Raw genomic sequence first — 18568 nt, 5'->3', positions numbered from 1 at the left:
AAAGAAGGCAGTTAAGTTGTGAAAAAGGGTACTAGTCTGGCAGCTTATCTTAAGAAGTTCTTGGGTTTCCATGTGAATTAGCTGATGTTCCCTGCTCTTTCCTCAGGACAGGAGAGTTCCAGACTTGCACCAAGGTCTTCCAGAGAAGGGAAATGACGACAAAAGGGCTGATCCTCACAGAACTTTAGTCTTTTCAACTTATTTCCACTGCCCAGCCATATATCTTATTTGCAAATAATTTCATCTGCAAATGCTAACTTTTTATTGGAATTATTGAAATCATGCAAACATGATTTCCAAGTATTTTCTTGGATTTCTGTTCCATAATTTTACTGACCTTGCCATAAGCACATGTAAATGCTTAGCTTCAGTAACACCCTGAGGCGAGGAGTTCCACAACTCAATTCTCTTTCCATAGAAATGGCTTTCTTTTGCTTGCTTTGAATATGTAACCTGATAGTTTCATAAAATGACCTGTATTTCTTGTATTGGAAAGGCCAGTGGTCGATCACTTCTAAAGATGTTTCTTCTCTTAGATAGGACTCTTAGATAGTTGCAGATCCTAATTTATAGGTGCAGGTGGCATATGTTTGCATGACTTCCAGTAATTCCAATAAAAAGTTAGCATTTCTCTCAAGTCCCTGTTGCCATCAGGTGTAACTGAGCAGAAGTTTAGTGATGTCCTCCTTTCCTCTTCCTTTTCTTAGAGACATGCAATAGTGAATTCCATAAATTAAGAGAAGCATGGTAGCAGCCTAGGAAAAGGACTGGACTGACATGCAGAAAACTTTGATTCTTTTTCTGTTGATGCTTCTGTTGAATGATCCTAGGCCAACTACAACCCCAGCCAATAATGACACTGATATCCTTTGTAAAGCACCTCGAAATCCATGGATGAAGAGCCACATGTAAGAGGAAAGTGGTATTGCTACATGGATACAAAAACCTGGATATTTCCTTTTTTGAGGTAGGTTGGGCCTGAGGAATATGAACTGTTAAGATCAAAGATGTTAAGAAGAAGCAATTACATATTGGTACTATCAGAGAAGTCTTGGTGGATATTAGGATATAGAGACCTCTTGAAAGCTGACCAAAACTCTTCCCCAAACAAAAGGGAGGGCCTGCAGCTTGGTGTTAGTTCAGAAAGAACTGAGACTCCTGGCACTATTGGAAATAACTTTATTGTATTAAATCTCTTAAATACAAATAAATACATTGCACAGAATACACTCTACTAAAAGAAAAATACAACTTTTCCCAGAGTTATTACTCTACTCTGAATCGTTTGTCTTCATTTTCTTTTTTTTCTTTTCTTCCTCAGTATAAAAAGAGTATATCATTTTATTTAGCATATATAATAAAGCTGGGATTTAAAAAGAAGCCAAAAGAATTAAGTTATGCAAAATCCCAATGAAATTCCCAGTTCCTTTGTAAATCCCAGCTCTACTGTTCTGACTGGTACAAGCAGGAATTACTTGACTGTTTTTTGTACTTACTGAACTGTACAGACCTGTATCCATCATATCAAAAACATCTTGTCTCTTCAAAGCTTGCACTGATGTTCATTGTTAATGCACATAAAGTAAAATCATTTTTAACTTTACATTGATTTGCAGCAATTTTTGTCTTGAGCAATCAAACACTACACTCTTCTTTCTAAATAGGAATGTAATTAATTCCTCTTGTTCAACAATTAATTGGTTCACGGTTTCTACTTATGTATTGAACATGCCTAATGATAGTTCGTTATGTGAAGAGAAAAGAACTCAGAAAACAGCACACATTTTTCAGTCACACTTGGCAAACATACATCTTAGCAATATCATGTGGTGTGCTTCATGAGAGAACTGTACTCTTCTACCAGTTTCTTCTTCTCATTTAATTTTTCCAGTATGGCATCCATTAAATACGAGGCAAAAGGAAACTGAAAAAGAAACAGTAAGAAAAATAATCATTGAACTTTATTTTCTTCAGGTGAAAAACATTTATTAAGTATCTTTAAGCCATTAGATTTCACTTATTTCTGACAACTACCACACATGCACACATCTGATCTTTAAAGCTGATCTGCCTGGTTAGTGTCTGAAACTTTGCTCTCTATCATAAAAATGATAAAAGAACAGAGTAAAATGAAAAAAGATAAACGCCTTATTGAACAATTCATGGTTTACTGACCATGTTAATGATGTAAACTGCAGTACCAGCAACTCTGTCATTTACTTTCAATCAGCTGATCAATATGAGGTTACAGTCATCTCTATGTCATGCAGAAATGGTAGTGTATGTACATTCACTGCTCTCAGGAGGATATGAACTACCAATGCAGCTCTCTATGTTGTGGCAACTGCCTTAGACTGAACTTGCGAACAAAAAAAAAAAACCCATGATGGCAACAATTTGTATTTACATACTATAGAGAAAAGTGCAAACCTCTTACATCTCCTTACAACCTGAGTCTTCAAAAGGAAGAGATGTGGTATGTTGTTTTAATTACTTTAATATTTAAACCAGGTTTTGTTACACAGTTTTGGTGTATGTGCACACTGATGTTGGAATGTGCTTTTAGAGATGCCACAAAACATTGTTTATTGTTATTCTGCCAATAGTGGACAATATGGTGCCAGAGCAGAGCCCAGCAGTTTTAGCTCACTTCTGGGGAGCTTCCGCCAGCTGCAGAGAGCACTGTCAGCTCTCTTGAATTCCTGGTGAAATCAGTGGTGACAGAGGGCTCAGTCTCACTGCAAAAGTAACAGCTGCAGTTTTTACCAGAAGGAGAGAGAATTTTACCATAATAAGGCCACCAGGAATAAATCAGGTAAAATCTATCAATTAGCGGAGCAGGCAAATCACAAGTTTTCTCTGGTTTCCCCAACTGTAGTTCAAAGCCATACTTCTGTATCTAGAACTGATTTTAATTTTACACTCTTCTTTTCCACCTTAAAGAAAAATCTGTATGATTCTTGTACTGGACAGAGCACTGCTTACTTTCTATATACACAAAACAAAAACTATAAAAACAGATTAAAAAAGGATGTAAACGTACACCAAATACAAATACTGCTGTAATGTTAGAACTGATATACAGATGGAAATCTAGATGCAGATATTTATTAATGAGCCATGAAAAAATATCTTAAATGATAGCAAGAAAAATCCTTTTAATACTGAGCATCTATCATAAATTGACTACAATGGGATATAAAGCAATGCTGCATTCTGCTCAACAGTCACTTTGCAGTTATGGAAAAGGGTTGATAATATACATTATTACTCATTTCTGCAGGAAGGGGTTTTGGAAGGGCTGGCACTTGCTGGCCATCCATATCTCCATCTGTCAGATACACCTTTTGTCTATGATAAGAATTTTCTGAACTAGTCAACTACACCTGTCAGCCTTCTCCTGAACACTATTGTGCTTTTAGGGAATAGAAGTATCCAACTCACCAAGTGCGAATCTATCCGTAGTAATATAAGACATAATCTTATCTGAAATTCTGTGACACTTACTTGCTGCTGTGCTGTAAAAACACTGACCCCAGCATCCTGTTCACTCTAATTGTTCTCCCTCATTGCCCAAGTCCGTTTTTTACAAGAACACTTTACCATGATTTCAAAGAGTCTAATTCTTCTTCCCTAGCTTGACTACATTCATTTTTGATACATTTTACCTCCTTAATGTTCTGCCTGAGATGAATGTTCCTTATTGATGTCTCTGGTTCATATCATTCTAGCTATATTTTACTTGCTGTTCACTGCTCTCTGTGGCTTGCATGTCATAGCAAAGCGATCTTTAAAGAAGTCTTTCCATTTAAATCATTCATTTAAATCAAAAGCATTGGAAAGTTGAATGTTATGTCATTATTTCACATTTGACGGTTTCAGAGAAAGTTTCAGAGAAATGTTTTTATCTGGTTTTCTTTACATACAGACACCCAGAAATGGATAATCTCCACAGTCTTCATCTTTAATAGAAGCCTGTCAGATTTACTTTTAACGATGGCTCTGCAACTATCCTGGGAAGATTCCCTCTGCATTTCTGCTCAGGACTTCACAAAGGTTGAAGATGTCTCTCCTCCAAAGCATTCATCTCAGGTCCCAAGACTGCCATATGCTTGGGAAGGCTTTGTGAGTTCGGTGAGTGCTGAGTGCACACTGAAGGAGTGAAAGCTTGTTTATACCACTGATAATTATGTATTTTAATACAGAACAGTATTTCCTTCAAGTGGTTTCCACTCATCTGGGCCACAACCAATTCATCTGAACACTAAGCAATAACAATRACAGTGGTCCTAAATCAGTACATTATGATAAGTTTTAAGAGAAGTAATATTTAACTGTTTTGTGTAAATTGAGACAACTTGAGAAAACAAAAGAAATCTGGATTTAAAGATTTTTATATATTTGTTTGTTTGTTTTACCTTTATCATAATTACAGATTTCTTCTTTGCTACTAGAAAGCATAAGGATAGAATATTGGAATATTTCTTACACATCTGATCAATACAGACAGGTATCTTGGTGTATGGATAACTGGAAGGTAATATGGTCCAAAATAGGCAGGTATTCTGTTGATTACTTTTACTTCTCTCACAGATTTATTCTGACCTTGATTATGCATCTTTCAGAGATCCTTTCTGTAAAAATTAAACTAGTAATATTTATCAACCTTACTGAATATTACCAAATTTCTCTCAGCACACATGTGCATAAATATATAGTTTCTGATCTGCCAGTGTAAAGACTCATAATGAATGCAACTGAATGTTGCTGTTATTCTTAAGAGACATGGCATCCCCATTCATGGAGTGCTATATCCTCAGACTCTGCTCCACAGACTCATTTAATGAGTTAGATATATGGTAACGTAAAAATAAAGGTATTTAACTTCTGGAATATACAAATTAGTGGTTACACCTAATCTACATTTCCCTGTAGAGATCAGCAGTGTAACACTTTTTGCATGACAAAACTATCCAAACAAACCTCAGAACAGTCTCAAATGGAATTAGGTGAACCACAGAGAACAATCTGAAATAAAACTAAAGGAACTCTAATTTAAAATGATCAAAAGCTCCCAATTTCAGTGTAGACTACAGTCAAAGTTTAAAAAAAAATAGTAAACTACACAGCAATTCTTCACTTTGTTATTATTCTTTGTCCATTCTACTTTGTGATGGCTGCAAATACATATATGTGTATATAAATATATATGTGCTTGTGTGTGCAGATATATATGTATTCCTATCCTGAGTAGTCAAGCCAGTTTCTCCTTTTACTCAGTCTAGGACAAATGATGCAATGTGTTTCCATTTCTGCACACCAGATAAAACATAGATTTATACGACCATGAATTATCAACATGCAGAACTGAGCATTTATCCTTGCAGTGACAACAAAATCATCGTTACTATCTGACGTTTGGTATCAATGTTAATGGTATCTAAGATATGGCTCAGACTACACTGGTGCCACTTTTTAAGGTGCAAGGACTGGAAATACCTGGTGATGGTGACAGTGGTGAGTGTGCACATGCATGCGTGCTTGTGCACGGGTGAGTGTGTGTGTGTGCATGTGAGAAGGAGACAGACAACAAACAGAGACTTGTTCAAAGAAAAGGGGAAGTAAGAGGCAGGGTGGAGAGAGACTAACTAGAGGAAAGCAGGTTAGGTTTCCTAACCTGGGAAATCCAAAAGGAAACAACCATGGCTGTTAACGTACATTCCCAGATGAGACCAGAGGAAATCTAAATCTAGAAGCCAGTGTAAATCCTAAAAAGGGGTTGTGGAAAATTCTTACTGATGAAGACTGAATATACTATTGCAAACCTGTGTTTTGGAGATGGATTATATACATACTTACAGAGAGCCTGGAGAACAGGGGAGGGAATTTTTCTGTATGTTTTCGCCACTGGAATATGATTTGTATATTAATAAGGAGATCATGAGAGGAAAGGCTTTATTAGGCAGCTTTATTTATGTAAGATGTGATATCCCTAGGAGTATATGAGGAGGGAGGGAAGACAAGTGCTGCTGTGTATCTGATAAGAGATATGCTAAATCAATGCTGTCATTTGGTATAATGCTTGGAAGAGTTAGGCAGATGATTGTATTTTATTAAAAAATAGTTCTCAGTGACTGCAGGCAGTAATCTGGGTTGGGGCCAACATGCTGTACTCATATACAAAATTATCAGCTGATTGTTCAGAGACAGTATTGCTATAGTCAGTCACAATGAATGAAGGCCTTGGTTCCTGGTTGACTGATGACTTCAGGTATCTGATGACTATAAAAAGAGAGTGTTACTATACTGAGTCTGGTTCAGATAATAAGACACATACTGTATCCCCAGGAGATGTGCAGGAGGGAGCAGGTAGAGACCTCATTCCATGTCTTGCAAGCTGTAAACACACCTACTTATGGCGATAAACGTCCTTGTGCCCTCCTTCCCCAAATACCATGAAGTCCTAAGAACTTGATGGCCTATGATGCGATACATCTGCCAGCCCCTCTCTCCCGTGCCCAGTCACTACAGCATAACCAGTCTGGTGTCTCTATACAGGGCACAAGATACCAATATGGAGGGACATAAGGCAGATACCCACACGCACTGCTGTGAAGTCTCTCCATGTACAGGTTCTTCATAGGCATCCTAATGTAAGCTATTGAGATGTTTCATATTTATACCGTAGTGACATCGCTTTCATCATTGGGTGTTAGTGCATGAATGCAAAAGGCAACTGCAAAAAGCACTCGTTGGCCATTTGAGACGTAGGATAAGACAGTAAGTGATTTTTACCAGCTCTGTAGAATTCAGAACCTGACTGTACTTCTAGATTAAATGATTCTTATTTGCATAGTAACACCCTGAAGCAGAGATCCCTTTATCTGATTGTAAGCTTCTCAGCACTTGCACAGTTTCTGTCACGTGTGTTGGTAGAATAGGGACACAAATTCTGACCAGAGTCTGTGAGTCTCATGAATGCAAAAATATTAATCATTGAAATATTAATATTTTTGTAAAGCTGACAGAAATTAGATTCTTTCATGTCATAAGAGTACAGAAAATAAAGGTACAGATGAAGTGTAAAACAGAGGTGTGCTATAGCTTATGATTACACTCTAGGGGAATCTATAAAATGACAGTAAAAAGCAACTAGTGCTTCCCTCAGTCCCCCCCAAAATTCTAATGCAGCAGTAAAATGGCGTATGTCAGTAATAAAAATAAAATGTCTATGACATTTTAAATGTTATCGTACTGTCACAGTGGAATAAAATTAGCTTGAAGAATGATCTAAAGGGATATGATGCAGTTCATTATGTATAACAGCAACAGCAGCAGTTTCCCAGTGTTCATAAAGGTTTCTCCATTAAATTTACCTCCAGTCAATAATTAGGAGTCCACAAATAAACCTAGGCAATTAAATCAATACTGCTGGGCAATTATGTTCCAAAGTCCTGGCTCAATGGCACAAAAAGACACTATATCAAACTGTAATATTAAGTGATCTGATGTGATTTTCAACTCAATAATTTCTCAGAATAACGGAAAGAGGAAGTCTGCATCTTTGTTCAAGGTGCAAATGGGTACACAGTTTGCCAACCTGTATCACTAAGTCAACAGTCTATTTTGAGCAAAGTCCTAATAAAAAGCTTGCATTTCACAATAAGCTTTAGTTTTCCAATCAGAAGTATTACAAATTACTAAAGGAACCTACAACCAACCTTTTAAAGGGCATAGAAATCTTCCATGAGCTGCTCCCAAATAGAGCCTTGAATATCACAGAAATTTCCATCCATATGATTTAGCATGGACAGAAGCGGAAAGCAGAGCTGGATGCTCCTTAGAAGAACTAATGCCCATTTGTGATTCTGAAGATGGCTGGCTTCCCAAAAATTACCCTCACATCTTTCACTGTCTCTCTATACAAGATGAAGAGGAATGATAACATTCTGCTAAGGATTTTTTAATGATGTGCTGAAGAACAAGAAAAGAACAGGAATTCTTACTCATATTATGTGAATCTGATTCTTCTTTTGGAATCTGTAATATGTACCRAATCTCACAATTAATATTGATGTTTTAAAATTTCTTAAAATGAAGGAAATTTAGTGAATAGAACTGTTTGTTTTTACTGCTGTGTTGCATGTAGCACTAAGAGATATTTAAATTAAAATGACAGTATTTCTGAGAAAGCCAATAAAAGCAAACTGAAATTTCCATCTCCTCCATTGCAGCAATTAGGCAGTCTTAATGGTAGTAAGTTTTGATAATGAAAGAGGAAAAAACTGTCATTACTTTAAAATTTGGTCATAGGACACAATCTAGACAGAAGACCTATTAATGATAAAATATTTCAATCTGCAAGTGATTGTTCCCTTGAAATGGCTTTCAAAATATTTTCAATCATTCACATTCTTAATAGAAATGAACTACATAGCTAATGGACCCATGCTCCTGAATATGMATTAGGAACATTTGATTTATGAAATCAAATTTTATTTCATTTCAGACATCAGCTACACATCATCTGAATAAAGGAGACAACTAAAATATAATGGAAAAGTTTCAAGAGTCAGTGTGTGTTGTCAGTGATGTCCAAACAAAAGCTGACTATGGCTAGAAAAGCAGGGCTCTCACCTGCCAATAAACTGCCCTTGATCACTTACAAGAGGGGAGCATCCCAACAGACCATGTGTGTATTAAAAAAAAGACTTGAAAGAGAAGAAAAAGTATCACACAGGTCACAGCGGCAGTCTGAATGGACCCCTCAGGGATTTCTGCTAGTCTCAGCCTTGTCATCCTCTATGCAGCTTTCCTCTCTGCCCAGAAAATGTCGATAGGAAAATGTTTGAGGGGCCTCTGGTGGAAATTTTTTCATTCTTTCTGCATTGACAGGATGCCAAATCAATATTTACTTCCCACTAACAAGCTGCTCGAGGTCTCAGTAGAAAATATTGTAGAGAATGCGGGAAGACACGATAATAAACAGCTGTCTGGCTATGAGGAAAACATGAATTGACTGGAAACAGGTCCACAGTAAAAGGTCACTGAAACCCATGAACTCCTCAGGTGTCCATATCAACTACTAACTTTAAAGGCACCTAATAAAAAATCTCTTTTTCCTAAGATGTATGAGAGAATGGATCCTTTTCACTCTAGCAAGCATTACAGACTGTCTCAATAATTTAATTAACACATTTGCCAAGATCTGTGCCAGTTTTCTCCAGATATTGTTTTCAGCTGTTAAGTTAGCTACCACAAATCTCAGGTTAACATCTCTTCAGTCCTGTCCAATGATTCTTATTTTAAGATAAATACAGAAATGCTACAAAACAAGGATCTTACATTGCCTTATCACTGTATAGTTTAAGATCATCAATGGCAGCATAATTACAAAGGCAATGAATTAATGACAACCTAAAAACACTTAGCTATTCAGTTTAGAAAGTTATAATTCATTAAGGGAAGATATAAATTTAGCACCTGTGCTTCAAGAAGCTTCTGTATATACTGCAGCCACTCTTTATCTTTTTCAGATTCCATTTTTGTCTTTGCTGTTTCCTAAAAATAGGAAAATATAACAGATACAGTATTTTGACACCACCTGATAAGAACATAATGAACAATATACATGTAACTGGATGTACATAAAACAAACAGCACGTGGAAGTGGGGACTATGCTTGGAAAACTAAACCATATCTACAAAATGGGAGAGCTCTGTTAAATTTATAAACCTGTCCTCATTTGTGCATGTTCCTAGAAACTTGCATGGCCTGTTCATTTCATATGAATATATGGGTATATGTTTGATGAATGCATCTATGTGCACATTTTACAAGTTCAACTTAAAGGTTCCTGAGTCTACACACTGATAAATGGAATATGTATCTAAATTTGTATACTGCAAATTCATCTACTGTATATTTGTTTTCTGTTTATAGTTGAGTATATGCATGTTTTACACACACATTCACAACACTGATTACAACAAGATACAGGATACAGAAATTACTTTGACAATAAGGTAAGTATAGAAAAATTCTGTCAAAGTCAATCACTTTAAATGGGTCCATAAGTGCTGGCAAACAGGGCAGGGATCAGACCATAATGTTCATATTCATCAGCATAATCTAYATTGTGCATATATATACACTGCATCTTCATTTAACAACTGTGAAAACTCCCTTTTGTGATTTCTGCAATATAGAGCCAAATTTTAAGTCATCACCAGAGTACTGATCCTACCCAATGATGGTCAGCTCCTAGACACTCATTAAACAAAAGTGTATAGCCTTTTTCATGTACTATTTGATCAGACTTAAATATATCTGGGTAAGAAATCCTGTTACTGTATTTGTTTAATAGACAGTGATTCGATGAAACTATCATATATTTCACAGTAAAATGTATCATAGGATCAACCAAAAAAGCAATGGGTTCTCCCAGAAACCATCTGTCTGCTGCAAATACCTTTAATACGTACCACAATTCAAGAAAGTAAGCATCAACAGAATCAATCTGGCACAGCAAGATACATTCTAATGTTGTTTTCATTAATGCAAAAGTCTGTTTAAAATGTGTAATTCTATCAAATGGTCTCATGAAAAAAGGAAATTACTACAAATTTTCAAATAATGGCTCTGTACCTATATGCTCAAATCAGCATATTTATATTTTATTTATGCATACGCGAAGGCTTGCCCCCTTATTAGTCGCTAATCTGCCCTCTTTATTTAAACCCAACTGTTCTGTTTTCTTTGTGGTAGATGCTGTACAATCAGTTTCCAATCTTTAATGGGCAAYTCTTTGCCTCTAAAGTGGAAATTTACACCACCTTCTGATCTGGCCCCTTTTTACTAAAGATCCCTTAAAATAACTTACCTCATCATCTTCTACTTCTAATATCTCCTCAAGATCAGTTTTTGAAACATTAAGGATAGATGCTGCCAAGGACTGGGCTCGCTGAACACACTCTTGGGAAAGACCTTTTTTGCATGTTCGCACTTCTCCCTTTTTTTTTGCCTGCTTGACTTTTGTTCTCAGCTCTTGTACGCTGTGCTGTAACTCTCTGGTTAGAGCCTGGAAGATGCAAGCAGAAAATACTCCATTGTAATTTTCTTAAAGTGCAAGTACTATGCAAAAAGTAACATCATTTCAAATAAGCTCCTTTAGGTAGGAACTGTCTTCATACATGTTACTGGTTGAATATGATACATTCTGTAACACAAAATAACATTAATTGGAAAACAAGTATGAATTAAACCCAACTGGATTAAATCTATTAAATCATTCAATGTTGTCAAACATTTGTACAAATATTTTTCCATATGCTTTTAGCAAACTAACCATATTCAAAATGCCATGATTAATAAAACAAAGCAGCTTCCACGAAATCAATTACAAATTCTTTCCTGATTCAGCCTGCCAAAAATGTTCTTAAAATAACTTCAAAAGTGGCAGGTATTACTGTATTCAAACAGAGATCCTTTTTGAGCTTACTTGTACTGCAGTGCATGAAGAAACGGCAGTATTTTGGTTCTGACCAAGACAAGATAGTCCAAATTTTCCTGACTATTGATTCCTTCCTATATCCTTTCTACAGTCTAAATCATCACAGTAGTGGTGATAAACAGCATACGCTTACAGCACACAGGTCCACTATACTATTATTATTCCAGGCTTAAACAGGGACTGTTGTATTTTATATGCAGCTGGCCTATACACAAGGCCTCGCCAAGGCAGGCAGTTTCTTTGCTGCCCTGCTGTTAGCAGATTAAGTAAACGCTTTAAACAGATACAAGCACAGGCTGGTAAAGAGGAACAGGCGCCAAAACAGAACCACAGCAGCAATACATCCTTAGCCGTGGCTTTGAAAAGGCCCAGAGGCCACAGGTACCAAGGGAAGCCTCAATTTTATCTCCCATTTCTGCTGTTGAAGACCCTTAATTAACTTAAGGAAAAACAAGAGCTTGATAGGAGGTCTGATGCTGCTGATGCTGCATTAATAGCACTATCTTTATTATCATTACTACTATTGCTAGTCATTAATATTACTACTGCTAATAATAATAATAATAAAGGAAATTTTTCCAGTGATCATTTCAGTAAGACGGTATACACTCCTAAGCCAGAAAGACACTCACAGCTTAAAGAAACAAGAAAAGCAGAAGAACATGGTTAAGAGAAAACTTACTGATACAGTCTGAAAAGTACAGCTGTTTTAACGTTTTGAGCAATAAGAAAGTAGAACAGTTATCTGGGGTGATAAAAAGGGATGCCTGGGATTCAGAAATCATAACAAAAAAACTAGAAAAAGCTAAAAATAGATCACCAGACAAAAAATTGTACTGATAATGAAAGGGAGATGATGAACCCAACAGAGGTGAGACCACTCTCTTTAGTTTATTTAAAAGTAGAATAGAAGAAACAGTAGGAAACATCCTGCAGAAAATACCTTGTTAACCTGAATGACCTAAGAGATTGTTTCCAAAAAGCTGAATGGAATCCAAGCAAGATTTCTGTTTTTGTTCCCCAACACGACACAAATACTGAACAGTATCTTCCACAGCTGAACCTGAGCCAAACTGCGTAACAAAAATGTTGGAGGTTCAAGTTCCTAATTCTCCCATATCTAAAATTATCTGGTTTAGTTAAGTAACACAAAGAATTAGTTTAAACTGTTGGTTGTATAAGTGACGTTATTTTGTTTTAATATTTATGCAAATTTGACACAAACATTTTGTAAAAGCAGAGCAAGATGATACTATTTAAAAATTGTTGGTTAGAGAGACAAGAACAGTAACTCAATGTCAGAAGATCCTTCTAGTGTATTCAACTTGCATGAGTCAAGCAGAACTGCAGCTGTCAACACAGACACCTTGGCTGAGTTTAAAATGAGAGAATAAAATTTTCTTTCGATCGTCATATGTAGGGCTCATTTTATTAAACGATCTCTCATCAGTAGCTGATAAATTCCTGAAAATTCTTTTGCTGCACAATGCCTTCACTTCATAGAAACTGACTGCAGAATTATGAAGCCTGTTTATTGGGGTAAAGTACTCTATGGCCTCTAGTGTATTCAAAACAGTCATTAAAGTACATTTGCTGATATATTTCAAAAAAAATCACAATGCATTCATCTGATTCCAAGATCTATTTATTTTTATTTGACTTTTCCAATTTAATATTTTGCCATATTTAGCTAAAATTAATTATTAGAAACAAAATTACCCTAACACAAATTTGAGGAGAGAAGGTACAATGAAATTTGTCCAGTTTCTTTACTCAAGAGTGGGTCCCACCTTCTGTAGCATTTCCAGCAGAGTACCTTGTACATAGACCTTTCTGTGAGTAAGCTGAGAGGAGAGGAGAGACTTGAAATGTTACGGGCAGGGAACTAAGACAACTTGGATCAAGCTCACAGAAAGAAACAGACTAAGAGGGCAGAGAAACCCAAATAGAAAAGCACAACACAGTTGTGTGAGAAAATTACAGATGCATTACAACAGTTTCTGTAGCATTTGAAATGATCCAACAGCAAGTTGGCTCCTGCAACATTTTATTGTGTACTTGAAAAAATAAATGTATTTGACAGCGGTAAAATAAGCTCAGCTCTCCTTTTCCAATCAAATTAAAGCTTCCAAAGTTTTAAAAGTAATGAGAACTCTCTCAGACACATATAATCCAGCCAGGAAGTGCACACTGGTATGCTGGTGTAAAGAAGAAATGTAAATTAAAGAAACAAAATACAAGAAAATGAATTGAAAAGCTAAATGGAAAGACTAAAAATAATGATAAATATCCAAGCAAAGACAAACAAGAAGCATTATGATAAACAATGTTAAACATTGACTTGAACATCTCAGACAATATAAACACTGCCAGACAATATTCTTATGATAGGACATTATTAAAAAAATTTTTAAGTGGATATAAACTCCAAAAGAAGCTCGTCGTTAACGAACGAGTCAATGGCAATAGCAACAGCAGAACCCAGAAACTGTGATTCTACTCTTCCTTGATCCATTAGTTCAGATCACCAGAAAGTCAGGTACAAGAAAAAGACTGGAGAAACCATAGCAACAAGCCAAAAGAAAAATGTAAGGGAAGTTTAAACAAAAAACAAGGAAAGAGAAAATTAAAACCAACAGCTTTTGATATGCAAACATGCACATTATATATAATCACAGTATATCATTAACATATGGAACTTAAATTTCAGTTGCTCTTTCCTTTAGCAGTATTAATACCCTAAAGCACAGGCTTTCAGCATATATGAAAAAGCAGGCTACCTTATGGACATTCAAGCTGAACACCCAAATTAGCAATTTTGGAACATGCTTTCTTCACATTCTTAAGCTGTAATAATGCTTTTTGATTAAAAAATTCTTTATTAGTACCAGTAATACTAGCATTTGATCTTCTCTTTGTTTTCTTTTGTGTGAAATCTAGGGGATATTTTGTTGCTAAAGTCATTTTCCCAGCTTAGATGTTACTGTCAAGATTTATTCCTGTGGGACGCACTTAGCTTCCGCCAGCCAACAAGAATAGGAATCCCTGATTAATTCGTGAAAACTACAACGTATCAGTGCAATTGGTAATGGTCCAACTATAACAAAATAAGCTTAAAATCACAAAAAGTAAGCCTAAAGTACCCAGCTCTCTTTTGTCAGTAGTAATTGTTGCATTACCTGCAAACTCCATTTGTTTATATAGTTATATCTATGTATTATGTCTCCTGGGTTGCCCACAGTTCTAAAAACCCTCTTATAAGCCCCATTACTGAATTTTCACAACCGAAAATATTCACTCTTGAGATAATATTTTTCAACCTTGACCTCAGCAAATGAAGACTTTTTAACAATGTATCTTTTGCCAGCTTTTATATCTATAAAGATGAATGTGGTTTTTTTTTCCTTTAAAAGGTTGCACTTGCTTAAACACCCAAAGAAACTGTGGTGATATACAGACTCTGCAGACTATTAATAGGGTTTGTGTTTTAACTTTCCTTATATCCCAAATAGCTTTGACACTAGTTGATCTTGAACTTGATGAAAGTTGATCAACGGCCCCAAATGCCACTTGACCAAATCAATGCCTAAAATTATTATAATTATCATGTTAATTTACACATTCTATTGTTATTTTTTGTAGTGTAATAAAGCTTAATGGCTCCAGGACAAACCTGGCGCCAGCTCTGTAGCTATTTAAAGCTACAATCTAGCACCAGTGGAGCTCTCACAGCAGAAGCCATGGCCCATATTACTTATGCAATAGGAATATTAGTAAGCTTTACTGTGCTTTGTACAATAAGAATAATGTACAGAATTGTTCTACCCTTGAAATTTCAACTATAATAGTAACAACTTTGGCACATCCTTCCTATGGCAATTATAGTAAAAAAATTAACAATTAAAGTTATTTTTGGCCCTAACTTCTTCAAACAAACAGTCAAGTTTCAGACTCTAATCACAAAGGACTTTCTTTGTCAAAGTTACTTTGCAATATGTATATAAACTGATTCCAGCATTCAAACTGCATTATATTTTATTCGTGTATAGTTCAATATGAAAATATCTCTAGCTACAATTATTGTGTATTTAGAAACTCACATGTTTTATAGATTGGAATGGTGTAAGGATGTGATCTATACCATTACATCAAAAATGAAATGGAAAATATTTCATGAAACAGGTTAGTTTCCTAAGAGAACAGGAGTATTGTGAAGGTGTAACAGTTGCCTGTGGAAAACAATCTGAATTTAGCAGATTAAAGAACTTCTCTACTTATGTAATACCGTAATAATTGCTGGTCCAAGGTTAGGGCACATCCTGTCACTGTAAAAGGTGAGAGAGCACAAACACCTCAAATAGCTTACCATTATGGAGACGAAACACAGAATGAATGTATAAACTCACACAAAGAGATGATATCATACACTGTATCAGCAGCATAGACAAGCATTCAAGTTTCTTCAATGCAAGTGCAATTATTTGGATCTGATTGCCTCTCTATGACTGTCAAAATACATTGAATACTAATGTTTAAACTGATTTCACCGCATGGACTTCTGTATAAGTCAGAGGTAATCAAAATTTCTACAGCCATTTTTTTTTAAATATATATATCATTTAAGCTCAACTATTTCCTTCACTTGAACAAATATACCTTCTAGGCATCAATTTGTTTTGATTAGGAAGGGGCAAGAGCATGGATGAGAAACAAAGACAAGACAGACCATTGTAGCAGACTGGTCTGGGCAAGGGCTGTAAAATGCAGCGTCCTGACCCATCGGAATGAGACAGCCTCGGGAGGTCAGCTTAACTCTTACAGTCCCCAGAGACCATAAATGATTCCAGGGACTCCAGCAGATGCCCTCAAAGAAGACTGAAAAGGTGCAGAGGATCTAAAGACCAACCTTAGCTTCCTCCAACTAACAGCTTCAGTGTTTAACAACAACCTAGAATGCTATTTCTAGATATTAAAAGTGGTACAAACTTTTTTCTACCAATGTCATGCAGGTCACATTTATCATGTGCTGTGCTCTCCACTGGCATTATTTACCAAGCTTCAGCATGGCTTCTGTCAGTTTTTGCTGTAGTTCTAACATCTCTGAACAAATATATTTTAAACTATATAGATCAGCTCTTAGATTTATTTGTACATATTTGGAGGAATTAAGATAGACTTTTCATCTTGATGGAAAAGAAAATAAAAGTAAGCATATTTTCAAGTTGTAGAATGCATTTAAACCCAAATAAAACAAAAAGATACATTCTGGAATACAAGAGTGACAATATTATCTAAAAATTAACAGAGCTTCAAAGTTTCAAAGGCTAATTTAATAAACAACTGAAAGGGAAAAATACATCTAGAAAAGCTAGGTATCAGACTGATGTATACAATTAAAAAAAACAATTTTATGTTGATTAGCACTGAGAATAATGCTCACAGCTTCACAGAGAGCAGCAGAAGATGAAAGCACATAGTGCCTGGAAGCAATGTGCTTGTAAGACTTGTAAGAATTCCATTTTAAATAAGGATTGAGAAATTGCAGTATGTACATACAAAATAATGTCATACTGCAGTTGCATCTACAAGATTTTTCACATTCATTACCAGAAGCAAACCTGAACACACAGAACCATAAATAAAGACGTAACAGACATGCTCCGAAAAATTAATTGAAGTTTAAAATATTTTAAAATACTACCAGCCTCTTCTACCTTTGTAGCAAAAAACTGTCTCCAGTTCACAGTCCAGCATCCTAGCACAATCCTCCCTTCTTCATGGCTCTGAGTTATAGATGATGGACTGTGAACTAGRAAAGGCAAATTCAGTTATATCCCAAACCCAATTATGGTAATAACATCTGGAAAATAAAAGGTAGTATTGTTTTTCAACTACTATAGCTAAATCCACCACAGCTTTCCTGACAAAGCTCTCAACATAACACAAACTGAAAGGGACCTCAGGATATCAGTATTTGAACACAAAACTTAATTTCCTGTCCTTGAAAACTGCATACCCCAAAATCATTTAAAATGCAAGTAGCAAGAAGAATATTAAAGTACAATGACAAAAATGAGAAACTGTAGTGTATAATATTTGATAATCTGATTCTGATGTCAGATTAGATTTGAACTAGTATAACTATGCTGGTTTAAGATGTGTTACTGCTGCTTTGCATTAAGAGATCAAGACACAGAATTTAGCTGGCAACTTTAAATACTGTATTTCTCCACATTTCTCCAAATATCATTGCTCCCTAATCCATTTTACATTCTCTCCCTAAATACTACTCTTCATTGATTCAAACCCATTGAAAACAAATGATTTCTTTAAAATCATTTATTTTCAAGTACAAAATTGAATATATTCTTTTGACTATAATTTATTAACCAGCTCGAGGTGTGGAAAACTAGAGGGCAGAAAATTAAAAATATTTTAGCACATCTTTAACATTAATAAGAAAAGGAAATTGACTACATTGTGCTGAGTTCAGTTCAAATATAGTTCAGTTTATTTCTACATTTAATAGAAAAATGATCTAGGTCATAACCAATTTTTAATTTTAGATTGTTTATAAAACAAAGCACATTTAAAGATGCAGGAATGGACCTATCATGGCCAATTACAACTTAACTTATATTTACCGAGAGAAGTACATAATATTTAATTAGGAGTATATTCATGTGTTTTAAAGTTTCCTTTGTGATCCAAAATTAACTTTTTTGCATTATTGGTCAACTTTTTCTTTTTTCTTTTTCTTCTTTTCTAATCCACCCTTTATAACTGTTTACCTTTCATTTATGCCTGAAATCTTATGTTAAAACTCTGTCTCTTTTCACAGCATTCTTAGTAACAGAGCTTTGGGTGGAATGAAGCCTCTCTTGTTGCATCGAACAGGCACCGCACTTACAGAATATACATCAGATATTTACTGACATGAGGGATATTTGGTCACAGATATCATTACAGCTTTACAGCCATCTAATCTTTCCTGTACATTAACCTCTAAGAAGGTCAAAAACTTAAGCTGTATGCCCAATTGTTTTCAGACTGAT

General features: G+C 35.5%; 1 protein-coding gene across 1 annotated transcript in view; it reads right to left on the bottom strand.

Annotated features, from left to right (window-relative positions):
- Positions 1-1246: 1246 nt before the first annotated feature.
- Positions 1247-18568, bottom strand: part of CNTLN (centlein) — a 201423-nt gene continuing 184101 nt past the window's right edge. Inside the window, exons 25-27 of the mRNA XM_026073572.1 lie at positions 10884-11081; positions 9484-9561; positions 1247-1924 (exon numbers count right to left, since the gene is read on the bottom strand). Of these exons, the coding sequence (XP_025929357.1) occupies positions 1823-1924; positions 9484-9561; positions 10884-11081 (378 nt within the window). The 3' untranslated portion in view covers positions 1247-1822. The remainder of the gene's footprint in view (positions 1925-9483; positions 9562-10883; positions 11082-18568) is intronic.

This window comes from Apteryx rowi, unplaced genomic scaffold (genome assembly GCF_003343035.1).
Source record: "Apteryx rowi isolate R43461 unplaced genomic scaffold, aptRow1 scaffold_37, whole genome shotgun sequence".
In the NCBI taxonomy this organism is placed as follows: Eukaryota; Metazoa; Chordata; class Aves; order Apterygiformes; family Apterygidae; genus Apteryx; species Apteryx rowi.
This window is presented reverse-complemented; position numbering and strand designations above follow the sequence as displayed.